This window comes from Neophocaena asiaeorientalis, unplaced genomic scaffold, assembly GCF_003031525.2.
Source record: "Neophocaena asiaeorientalis asiaeorientalis breed wild unplaced genomic scaffold, Neophocaena_asiaeorientalis_V1.1 scaffold15, whole genome shotgun sequence".
NCBI classification, from domain to species: domain Eukaryota; kingdom Metazoa; phylum Chordata; class Mammalia; order Artiodactyla; family Phocoenidae; genus Neophocaena; species Neophocaena asiaeorientalis.
Window position 1 is genome coordinate 3,278,793 of NW_020185328.1, and position 12,937 is coordinate 3,291,729.

At 37.5% G+C, this 12,937-nt stretch overlaps 1 protein-coding gene across 9 annotated transcripts in view; it reads left to right on the forward strand.

The window, feature by feature from the left end:
• Positions 1–11,230, forward strand: part of SRSF11 (serine and arginine rich splicing factor 11) — a 52,563-nt gene extending 41,333 nt beyond the window's left edge. For 6 of the 9 annotated variants that reach the window (XM_024734524.1, XM_024734525.1, XM_024734526.1 and 3 more), the window contains 3 exons: positions 9,086–9,202; positions 9,584–9,722; positions 9,828–11,223. In XM_024734524.1, the coding sequence (XP_024590292.1) occupies positions 9,086–9,202; positions 9,584–9,722; positions 9,828–10,025 (454 nt within the window). In that variant the 3' untranslated portion in view covers positions 10,026–11,223. Of the gene's footprint in view, positions 1–9,085; positions 9,203–9,583; positions 9,723–9,827 lie in introns of all 9 variants that reach the window. The other 3 variants (XM_024734528.1, XM_024734527.1, XM_024734529.1) reach the window with 3 other exon arrangements.
• Positions 11,231–12,937: the final 1,707 nt, after the last annotated feature.

Consider the following 12,937-nt stretch of genomic DNA (forward strand, 5'->3'; position numbering starts at 1 on the left):
TGTGTCTTTTGGTGAGAGCATTTAATCCATTTACATTTAAGGTAATTATCAATATTTATGTTCCTGTTCCCATTTTCTTAATTATTTTGGGTTTGTTATTGTAGGTCTCTTCCTTCTGTTTTGTTTCTTGCCTAGAGAAGATACTTTAGCATTTGTTGTAAAGCTGGTTTGGTGGTGCTGAACTCTTTCAGCTGTTGCTTCTCTGTAAAGGTTTTAATTTCTCCATCAAATCTGAATGAGATCCTTGCTGGGTAATCTTGGTTGTAGGTTTTTCTCCTTCATCACTTTAAATAACCTTTCCCATATTAGGGAAGTTTTCAACTATAATCTCTTCAAATATTTTCTCAGTCCCTTTCTTTATTTTCTCTTCTTCTGGAACCACTATAATTCGAATGTTGGTACGTTTAATGTTGTCCCAGAGGTCTCTGAGACTGTCCTCAGTTGTTTTCATTCTTTTTTCTTTATTCTGCTCTGCAGTAGTTATTTCCACTATTCTATCTTCCAGGTCACTTATCCATTCCTCTGCCTCAGTTATTCTTCTATTGATCCCTTTTAGAGTATTTTTAATTTCATTTATTTTGTTGTTCATTGTTGCTTGTTTCATCTTTAGTTCTTCTAGGTCCTTGTTAAATGTTTCTTGCATTTTGTCTATTCTATTTCCAAGATTCTGGATCATCTTTACTGTCATTGTTCTGAATTCTTTTTCAGGTAGAGCCTATTTCCTCTTCATTTGTTAGGTCTGGTGGGTTTTTATCTTGCTCCTTCATCTGCTGTGTGTTTTTCTGTCTTCTCATTTTGCTTATCTTACTGTGTTTGGGGTCTCCTTTTTGCAGGCTGCAGGTTCGTAGTTCCCGTTGTTTTTGGTGTCTGTTCCCAGTGCCTAAAGTTGTGGGTTGTGTAGGCTTCCTGGTGGAGGGGACTAGTGCCTGTGTTCTGGTGGATGAGGCTGGATCTTGTCTTTCTGGTGGGCAGGTCCACGTCTGGTGGTGTGTTTTGGGGTGTGTGTGGGCTTATGATTTTAGGCAGCCTCTCTGCTAATGGATGGGGTTGTGTTCCTGTCTTGCTAGTTGTTTGGCATAGGGTGTCCAGCACTGTAGCTTGCTGGTGGTTGAGTGAAGCTGGTGTTGGTGTTGACATGGCGATCTCTAGGCGATTTTCGCCATTTGATTTTACATGGAGCTGGGAGGTCTCTTGTGGACCAGTGTCCTGAAGTTGGCTCTCTTACCTCAGAGGCACAGCACTGACTCCTGGCTGCAGCACCAAGAGCCTTTCATCCACACGGCTCTGAATAAAAGGGAGAAAAAGGAGGAAGAAAGAATTAGTAGATGAAAGAAAGAGAAAGAAAGGAGGGAGGGAGAAAAAAAAATGGACGAATAGAACACTAGGACAAATGGTGGAAGCAAAGCTATACAGACAAAATCTCACACAGAAGCATACACATACACTCTCCCAAAAAGAGGAAAAGGGGAAAAAATAATAAATTTTGCTTTCAAAGTCCACATCCTCAATTTGGGATGATTCATTGTCTATTCATGTATTCCACAGATGCAGGGTACATCAAGTTGATTGCGGAGCTTTAATCCGCTGCTCCTGAGGCTCCTGGGAGAGTTTTCCCTTTCTCTTCTTTGTTTGCACAGCTCCCGTGGTTCAGCTTTGGATTTGGGCCCGCCTCTGCGTGTAGGTTACTGGAGGGCGTCTGTTCTTCCCTCAGACAGGACGGGGTTAAAGGAGCCGCTGATTTGGGGGCTCTGGCTCACTCAGGCCTGGGGGAGTGAGGGGTACGGAGTGTGGGCGCGCCAGAGGCCGGCGTGACGTTGCACCACCTTGAGGCGCACCGTGCGTTCTCCCGGGGAAGTTGTCCCTAGATCCCCGGACCCTGGCAGTGGCGGGCTGCACAGGCTCCCGGGAAGGGGGTTGTGGACAGTAACCTGTGCTCTCACACAGGCTTCTTGGTGGCGGCAGCAGCAGCCTTAGCGTCTCATGCCCGTCTCTGGGGTCCGCGCTGTTAGCCACGGCTCACGCTGGTCTCTGGAGCTCCTTTAAGCAGCACTCTTAATCCCCTCCCCTCTCCTCTTGCACCAGGAAACAAAGAGGGAAGAAAAAGTCTCTTGGCAGGTCCAGACTTTTTCCCTGAGTCCCTCCCGGGTAGTGGTGCACTAACCTCTTCAGGCTGTTTTCTTACTGCCAGTCCTCTCCCTGAGCTCCATGGAAGCCTGAGTCTCAGCTCCCAGCCCTGACCGTCCTGGCCGGTGAGCAGAGAAGCTTCTCGGGCTTGTGAGTGCTGGTCGGCACTGATCCTCTGTGCGGGAATCTCTCTGCTTTGCCCTCTGCACCCGTTGCTGCGCTTTCCGCGGCTCCGAAGCTCCCCCCCCACCTCCACCCACAGTCTCTGCCCGGGAAGGGGCTTCTGGTGTGTGGAAACCTTTCCTCCTTCACAGCTCCCTCCACTGGTGCAAGTCCCGTCCCTATTCTTTTGTCTCTGTTTATTATTTTTTCTTTTTCCCTACCCAGGTACGTGGGGGAGTTTCTTGCGTTTTGGGAGGTCTGAGGTCTTCCGCCAGTGTTCAGTAGGTGTTCTGTAGGAGTTGTTCCATGTGTAGATGTATTTCTGATGTATCTGTGGGGAGGAAGGTGATCTCCGCATCTTACTCTTCCGCCATCTTATCTTCCCCTTCTCCTAAGCTTTCATTTTTTTAAGCTTTGTTTGCAAGACTGTCAATAGACTGTGAACATGAAATGTTTTCCAGTACATAGCTACATACTTCAGTGGTGAAGTCTTCTGGTTTGTTTTTTTTTTGCGGTACGCGGCCCTCTCACTGTTGTGGCCTCTCCCATTGCGGAGGCCAGGCTCCGGACGCGCAGGCTCAGTGGCCATGGCTCACGGGCCCAGCCGCTCCGCGGCATGTGGGATCTTCCCGGACCGGGGCATGAACCCGTGTCCCCTGCATTGGCAGGTGGACTCTCAACCACTGCGCCACCAGGGAAACCCGTGGTGAAGTTTTTTTAAAGGCAATTTGTGAAGAATAACCTAAAGTTCATTTTTCTTTTCACTTAATGTTTTATGGTGTAGAGTGTATTTAAAATAGTGTGGGAATTCAGCAGAGGTCAGTTTTTATGTTTGCTATATGCATTTCACGTCATAATTTGAATTGTTTGTGTTGGTTTTTCCCCCTTAAACGTCTAAGTTTTAATGGCTAATGTATACTGCATTATCACATTAAATTCATTTTATCATAGTAAGTTATATTTAAAATATCTACATGTTGGTGAAAATAATTTTTTCCCCATACATAGTGGTTCATTGATAAAATAATTGGAGACAATGCAAGTTCTGATTTGTGTCATTCTTAGAGTAGTAATTCTATCTTTAACCTGCTGTAGTGAAAATTCAGTGTTGGAAACTTTCTCCTCAGAAAATATATTTTTCACATTTAACATGGAATTCATATGATAGTAGTAAGGGCTTAATTCCATTTTCTTCCAATCTTCTGTTTTTTGTTTTTTACTTTTATTTTAAAATTTTTATTGGAGTATAGTTGATTTACAATGTTGTGTTAGTTTCAGGTGTACAGCAAAGTGAATCAGTTATACATATACACATATCCACTCTTTTTTTAGATTCTTTCCCCATATAGGCCATTACAGAGTAGTGACTGTAGTTCCCTGTACTGTACAGTAGGTTTTTATTACTTACCTATTTTATATATAGTAGTGTGCATCTGTCAGTCCCAGTAACATTTTGTTGACATTGTTCATTTTCTATTAAGCAAAAGTAAAGGGTCATTGTACTTTTTTAAAACAGTAAGGAAATAATTCTCCTTCAAATGTTAGGACTCCTAGCATCGCTAAGAATCCTTAAATCTTTTACCACAGGCACAGATGAGGCTTAGTTCTCTCAAAATTTAAAGCTGTTGAATTTCTCAGCAAATCATTTTCTTCCAATCTTGTTTACACATTTTACTACAGTGTTTGTTTTCTTAATCTTGATTAAATTCACTTAGGAGGCTCACATTGTATATAAATATTAACTCAAAATGGATAAAAGACTTAAAAGCCAAAAGTAAAATCCTATTAGAAGAAAATATGTAAGTTAACTCTCATGACCTTGTATTTGGCAGTGATTCCTTAGATATGACAAAAAGCATAAGCACCAAAAGAGAAATAGATAAGTTGGGGATAATGAAAACTAAAAACTTTTTTGGAGGACTTCCCTGGTGGCGCAGTGGTTGAGAATCCGCCTGCTAGTGCAGGGGACACGGGTTCAAGCCCTGGTCCGGGAAGATTCCACATGCCGCGGAGCAACTAAGCCCATGCGCCACAACTACTGAGCCCACGTGCCACGGCTACCAAAGCCTGCGTGCCTAGAGCCTATGCTCCGCAACAAGAGAAGCCACCGCAATGAGAAGCCCACACACTGCAACGAAGAGTAGGCCCCGCACCCCGCAACCAGAGAAAGCCTGCGCGCAGCAACGAAGACCCAACGCAGCCATAAATAAATAAGTAAAATAAATTTAAAAAAACAAAAAACACTTTGTTTCAAAGAACACTCAGAATATAAAGACAACTGTCAGAGTGCTAGAAAAATAATGTTTCCAATAATGGACTTGTATCTAGAATATATAAAAAACTGTTACCCCTCAGTCTTAGAAAGAATGTAGACTTGTGCAACTGCATTGGAAAACAGTTTGGCAATTCCTAAAGAAATTAAACGGAGAGTTTTTTGACACAGCAGTTTTGCTCCCAGTGATATGCCCAAGAGAAACAAAAACATGTCTGCACAAAAACTTGTACATGGATTGGATATTCTTGGCAGCATTATTCAAAACCAAAAAGTCAACCCAAATATCCACTAACATGGGTAAACAAAGTTGTACATTCCATACAGTAGATTATTATTCAGCAGTAAAAAGGAACCAAAGTACTGTTACATGTTATAATATGCATGAGCCTTGAAAACATGCCAGGTGAAAGAAGCTAGACACAAAAGACCACATGTTGTATGATTTCATTCATATGAAATGTCCAGAATGGATAAATCTATAACGACGAAGTAGATTAGTGGTTGGAGTGTGATAGCTAAAGGATATGGGGTTTCTTTTCAAGGTGCTGAATATTTTCTTTAAAAAGACACATATAAATATATTAAAACAGAAATTTAAACCAGATATAAGTGCTCAAGGAAATGCCATAGTAGGTCTGAGGTGGCAAAGGGGCATAAAAGATGGGATGTGCAATATGTATTCTTACCTTAAAAACTGGAGGCATATCGTTTGCCTGTTTCTTATTTAATGGATTTATTCATAAGCATCTTATCCTATTTATTAAATCATTCTTAAATTATGGCATATTCTATACATTTTTATTGTTTGCAGCCATACTACAGTCTATCATAGGGCACAGAAATACAATATAAAAAACATCATTTCCTTCTAAGGAATTTGGAATATTAGTTACACAAAGCAATACAAGAAAGTGTAAGGTATACAACCGTGACAAACTTAAATATTTGATGAAGGGAAAGTTCTGTGTAATGCTTCCAGGACAGGGGTCACAGATGACTTGTAAGGTGGTTTTTGTTATTTAAAGCTTAATTTGGAAGCTGAAATGAAGACAACTGAAGGTATAGGGCTTTATTATGTTTTTGATTATTTTGTTTGTGCCTAAATCATATAATGGTCATCTTCAAAGTCCTATAACTTTTTTCATTTAACTAATTTTTTAAAATTTTTATACAATTTTTAAAGGTTACTATCCCCTTACAGTTACTACAGAATATTGACTGTATTCCCCATGTTGTACAGTCCATACTTGAACCTGTCTTACACCCAATAGTTTGCTGTCGTTAGGTGGGATTTGTTTGTTGTTTTTTTATTTTTAATTTAGTTGCTGTACAGTATAGCGATTCACAATTTTTAAACATTATGCTCCATTTATACTTACTATAAAACATTGGCTATATTCCCTGTGTTGTACAGTGTATCCTTATAGCTTATTTTATACCTAATAGATTGTGCCTCTTAATCCTCTACACATATATTATCCCCTGCCTTCCCTCTTCCCACTGGTAACCTCTAGTTTGTTCTCTATATCTGTGAGTCTGCTTCTTTTTTGTTATATTCACTAGTTTGTTGTATTTGTTAGATCCATGTATAAGTTATGTCATACAGTATTTGTTTTTCTCTGTCTGACCTATTTCTTTCTTAACTACTTTATTGGAGTATAATTGGTTTACAACAGTGTGTTAGTTTCTGCTTTATAACAAAGTGAATCAGTTATACATATGTCCCCATATCTCTTCCCTCAGACTCAACCACTGCACCACCAGGAAAGCCCTGACCTTTTTTTTTTTTTTTAAGAGTCCATATATATGTGTTAGTATACGGTATTTGTTTTTCTCTTTCTAACTTACTTCACTCTGTATGACAGTCTCTAGGTCCATCCACCTCACTACAAATAATTCAGTTTCGTTCCTTTTTATGGCTGAGTAATATTCCATTGTATATATGTGCCACATCATCTTTATCCATTCATCTGTTAATGGACATGTAGGTTGCTTCCATTACCTGGCTATTGTAAATAGAGCTGCAGTGAACATTATGGTACATGACTCTTTTTGAATTATGGTTTTCTCAGGGTATATGCCCAGTAGTGGGATTGCTGGGTCGTATGGTTCTAAAGAAAAAAAAAAATTCTCTTCTTAGGTTTTTAAGGTACCTCCATACTGTTCTCCATAGTGGCTGTATCACTTTAAATTCCCACCAACAGTGCAAGAGGGTTCCCTTTTCTCCACACCCTCTCCAGCATTTATTGTTTGTAGATTTTTTGATGATGGCCATTCTGACCGGTGTGAGATGATATCTTATAGTTTTGATTTGCATTTCTCTAATGATTAATGATGTTGAGCATTCTTTCATGTGTTTGTTGTGCAATCTGTATATCTTCTTTGGAGAAATGTCTGTTTAGGTCTTCTGCCCATTTTTGGATTGGGTTGTTTGTTTTTTTTTGATATTGAGCTCCATGAGTTGCTTGTATGTTTTGGAGATTAATCCTTTGTCTGACTTACTGCACCTAGCTTAAATGCCCTCATGTCCATCCATGTTGCTGCAAATGGCAAAATTTCATTCTTTTTTATAGCTTACTAATATTCCATTGTATAGATACAGCACATTTTCTTTATCCATTCTTCTGTTGATGAACACCTAACATAGCTTCCATATCTTGGCAGTTGTTAAAAAATGCTTCTGTGAACGTTGGGGTGCATGTACCTTTTCGAAATTGTGTGGGGTTTGGTTTGTTTGTTTGTTTTTTTCTTTTGTTTTTTTGTGGGGTTTTTTTTTTTGAATATGTACCCAGGAGTGGAATTTGGGTCATATGGTAGTTCCATTTTTAGTTTTTTTTGAAACCTCCTTACTGTTTTCCACAGTGGCTGCACCAATTTACATTTCCACCAACAGTATAGGAGGGTTCCCTTTTCTCCACATGCTCTCCAACATTTATTATTTTTAGACCTTTTGATGATGGCCATTCTGACCAGTGTGAGGTGACAGATACTTCAGTTGTTTTGATTTGCATTTCTCCAATGACTAGTGATGTTGAGCATCCTTTCATGTGTTTGTTGGCCATCTGTGTGTATTCTTTGGAGAAATGTTTGTGTAGGTCTGCCCATTTTTTTGAATGCTTTGTTTTTTTGATATTGAGCTGTTTGTATATTTTGGAGATTAACCCCTTGTCAGTGTCATTGTTTGGAAGTACTTTCTCCTATTCTGTAGGTTGTTTTTTTGTTTTGTTTATGGTTTCCTTTGCTGTGCAAAAGCTTGTAAGTTTAATTAGGTCTCAGTAGTTCATTTTTGTTTTTATTTCCTTTACTTTAGGAGATGGATCCAAAAAAATATTGCTGTGATTTATGTCAAAGCACTTTCTACTTTTCCCCTAGTTTTATAGTATCTGGTCTTACATTTAGGTCTTTAACCCATTTCGAGTTTATTTTTGGATAGGGTGTTAGAGAATGTTCTGCCCCTCTTTTGCATGTAGCTGTCCAGTTTTCCCAGCACCACTTACTGAAGGGACTGTCTTTACTCCATTTTATATTCTTGCCTCCTTTGTCATAGATTAATTGACCTTAAGTGTGTGGGTTTATTTCTGGACACTCTATGCTGTTCCATTGATCTGTGTGTCTGTTTTTGTGCCAGTACCATACAGTTTTGTTTGCTGTAGCTTGGTAGTACAGTCTGAAGACATGGAGTATGATTCCTCCATCTCTGTTTTTCTTTATCAAGATTGTTTTGACTATTCAGGGTCTTTTGTGTTTCCATACAAATTTTAAAATTATTTGTTCTAGTTCTACGAAAATGCCATTGGTATTTTGATAAAGATTGCATTGAATATCTAGATTGCCTTGGGTAGTATGGTCATTTTAACAATATTGATTCTTCCAGTCCAAGAATAGGGCAGGACTTTCCTTCCCATCTGTTTGTGTTGTAGACACAGAATTTTTTTTAAGTCAAAATTGAGAGAGAGAGGAGAGGTACACCTTAAAAAGCTAATTGCTCAAAGCAGGGCGTGAATTGGGCATGGTTTGCTAGACAACAGGAAGTCAGTTTGATCTGTGTTACCACTAACTCTGGTTTTCTAAATTTTTACCTAATGATTTAGAAGTAATTTTGGATTTTATTAGCAACTGCCTTCCGTAACACAGCATATTATCCTATACACGTTCTGGCCACTGAATGAATCTAAAACTGATTCCATAAATAATAATTTACTTCAGACTGTTTTTCCTTGAGTTAGAACTTTTGTTAATCAGTTTTTCCCCAAGTTTAACATTTCTAATGTTTTGATGACATAATGTCTTTAAGAAGTATTGCTAAAATTAGGGTTTTCTTGAGGGCATTAAAGGAAAGGCACATAGTTTACAAAAAAAGAATTGCAGTTTTTTAGTATTCATTTGCTTCTTAGGCTCAGAACAAACAGTATTTGAAAATAGGTCTTTCGTTGTCAGAATCCTCTTTCTAGTGGAGCTCCATCATAGACACATTTGCTATGATGTGTCTGCATTTTTTGGATAATACTGTATTTTAAAGTCTAGTTTGCACATTTGTGGTTCTAGGGAGAGACGACGACGAAGAAGCAGAAGTGGCACAAGATCTCCTAAAAAGCCTAGGTCTCCCAAAAGAAAATTGTCTCGCTCACCATCCCCTAGGAGGTAAGAATATTAATCTTTTATTAAATCTATCCTGTTTTTCAGGAACTGTACTAGAGTTTTTCTTCCTTTTCAGGAATTAAAATGCTTAAGAATGTGCTGATACACTCTTCATGACTTGAGGCTGTGTTATAATAAACACTGTTTAGGATTGGGCATTTTCGATCTGTAATCAAGTTATAGTCTTCTTCCCTATATTACTTATATACAGCTTGTATCCAGTGACTTGAAATTGGATCTTTGCTGTCCTCTTTATAGCAAGTGAACTTGGGTCGTCAAGTTTGCCATCTAAAACAAGTTTAAACTTACTCCTATTTAATTAATGGTGAAAGTTCTTGAGCAGTTCGTTTCAAGCATCTTGTCAGCATTTTCCTGTCATCCTAGACATAAAAAGGAGAAGAAGAAAGATAAAGACAAGGAAAGAAGCAGAGATGAAAGAGAACGATCCACAAGCAAGAAGAAGAAAAGTAAAGATAAGGAAAAAGAACGGGAAAGAAAATCAGAGAGTGATAAAGATGTAAAAGTATGTTTACAAACTAATTTATTTTGGTGTTTTGGGTGATGCTGGTACTTTAAAGAAGTGATTTTCCTGTGAAGACGTTTACTTTTATTATTTTCCTTGGCAAAGCAGGTTACACGGGACTATGATGAAGAGGAGCAGGGGTATGACAGCGAGAAAGAGAAGAAAGAGGAGAAGAAACTGACAGAACCAGCTTCCCCTAAAGCAAAAGAGTGTTCTGTGGAAAAGGGAACTGGTGACTCACTAAGAGAATCCAAAGTGAATGGCGATGATCATCATGAAGAAGACATGGATATGAGTGACTGAATTTTGCCTCTGTGGGAATCCAACTGTATACGTGCATCAGTGTCATTCCTCTGTGTGATTTCTTAATGCTGTATTTGTTCATCTCAAATCTAGATGTATACAGCTCTGAGTCATAAATGGTTATAAAGCTCTTGATGTTGATAATCGTTATTTACATCCAAAAGCTTTTAGAAAAATGATACATGGGTAACCAGTTCTTGACAGGTTGAAATCTGATTGAGTAAACAAGCAGTTTTACTATTCTGGTGCTGCTTCATAACAAAAATGAAAAGCTGCATGCATCTACAGCAGGCATGGATTGTTTATGTTGTATGATCTCCTTTATTAAGTTCACTTATAGTATTTCTAGAATTTGATTCATTGCCGTAATAGAGCCATGTAGGGAATGCACTGATTGCATGTTAATTGTGGCAGGAATATCCTAAATGTCATTCAAATCCTCCAACATGATGGATCTACTTATGGTCTTGTTTGTTGACATGACAAATTAACATTCTTATAGTTACATCTGGAAATGAGCATTTGAAATAGATAATCCTTTAAGCCTTGTGGCTAAATTTTTGTGGCTTTTGTTTAACTTTGAAGGGTTATATATGCACTAACCTTTTTTGATGGCTATAATTAGGCTTTAATTACAGAAACAAGATTTCAATGAAACTGTCTTTGGCAGTAAGTAAATAGCATATTTTGGAGTAGAGTTGTATACTTTTTCATAAGGTGTTTGGGAATTTTTTTTCCTAAAATAATTTATTGAACATCTACATCAGTGAAAGTTATCTGCCTATCCTGAAGTCCATCTGTAAAAGAAAGTTATCTCTTGTCCTGATTTTCAATTGTCCACTCTTTTATTAATTTGTTTTAAACTCATTGTTGGAAAAGGGGGATAGTGCATTTTAAATTGACCTTCATATGCTTTTAAAAATAAGACAGATCTACTTGATAATGTACTTTTTATTTGATCTCAAGTTGTATAAAACCAATAAATTTTGTGTTACTGTTACTGCAGTAGTAATCTTATGCACACAGTGATTCCATGTTAAATGCAAAGTAGTTAGGCAACTGTTTTCTTACAGGAGTTTCCAAGCTTTACTTTTGTGCAGTAAAAACAAAAGTAGGCTACAGTCTGTGCCATGTTGATGTACAGTTTCTGAAATTGTTTTACAAGACTTTGATAATAAAACCCTTAAACTTATGTTTATGTTCCTGTAAAACCGCATTTGTATTTATTTACGTTGTTGAATGTATGGCATTTACCTCATTCATTTTACATATCAAGTTCTTTTTCCTTTCAGTCCACATATTTTAATATAGTAGTAAGATGGAATCCATCACTGTAGTGATTAGTTGCCATTAGAATTGTCAGAATTAGTTTAATTTCTATCTAAAACAGTCTTTTCCTAAGTGTAATTTTCTTTCTTATATTTTGGGTGTAGGACTTGGGTTGAGTAAAGCAATGAACTTTAGGATAAACAAATGATCCCACCTAGTAAATTTACTATATCTAGTAAATTTACTATATCTAATTTACTATATCTAGTAAATTTATATTTTTGGTGAATATAAACATACTTTTCTGGAATAGTATAGAAACTCAATGGTATGTATCTACTGTACAATACTAAATAGTATATTTATTCATTTATGAAATGAGTAGTGTTTGAGTGGCTGGGATTAAGGGGAAAATGAGCCGGAATTGTAGCTTTTATCCAAATTGGAGTATAATTTTTTTTTTAACTTTTAGAATTGAAATGCCATATAGATAAGCCAGCATTGTTTTTACAGTTTGTAGTAACTTTTTAAAGATTTTATGGAAGGGAATTTTGTCTGTAGTGAGTAAGGTGTTCTAGTAATGGTCCTAAAAATCACTGCATTTTTAAACACGAAGTTGAATGCAAATGACATTCTTTAAACTTACAAAAAAATTTAGTAGAAAAACATTTAAAGATTGAACCATATGATATTGTCGGTTTTGTAAGTCAAAAAGAAGTAAGATATTGGCGGTTTCACTTGGTTAAGCCTAATATTACTCAAATTTTATTCCCTCACTTGTAGTCTTTGAATATATAGTATGCTGATTTCTAAAAAGGGTTAAGAAATTTTGGGCTTTAAAATAGTACCACTGACTTAAGATGCTGTCGTGAAGGGAGTCTATACTTAGGTTATTTTTCAGTGAACATTTATGCACAAAGGTAGGGTTGCACGGGGCAGAAGCCTTTAACACATAACCAGTCGAAATCAAGTGAACACTGCCTCCACACTGAATTTTGTTCTGTATTTGGTAGTGAAAATGATTAAAAAATAAAAGTGGTTTTGTTAGAAAAATGTTTGTGCTATTTATTTGCTTAAATTCTTCATGAGTGAATGAGGTAGTAGCTATTTAAGAGCCCAGTCATGAATTTCAGCTTCATTTACAGCTGGGGAGACCTGTGTTTCCTACCTTCATTTTCCTGTCTGTAAAATGGGAGTGATATCTACCTTGTAAAGTAGTTGGTAGAAAAAAATGTAGCCCTGTGTGCCTGGGTCAGTAAATGGTACCTGCTATTTAATTATGGAGCTTTTCAAAACTATATGAAAATTTAGTTTGGGGTAACGTTTTAGCAAAAGCACTAAGATAAATTGCATGCAGATATGGCTATATTTCCTTTACATTTTTGTGAATATAGGTTTTGGATAATAAGCTCCCTGGTAGTGATTCTATGTGGAAGGTAGAAGAATATTAGTTACTTAGGGAAGAAAGACAAACTGGGCTTCTACTAGAACAGTGAAAACTAATTTTACATTCACCTTGGAGTTGCATCTTAAAACTGATTTTCTGCTCTCAGTGTCATATAGCCTGTACAAGCCTACTTTTCCTCTGGCAAAACAATACCACTTTCTTCACTTGGGCACCAGATTAAGTGGTCTGTGCTGTT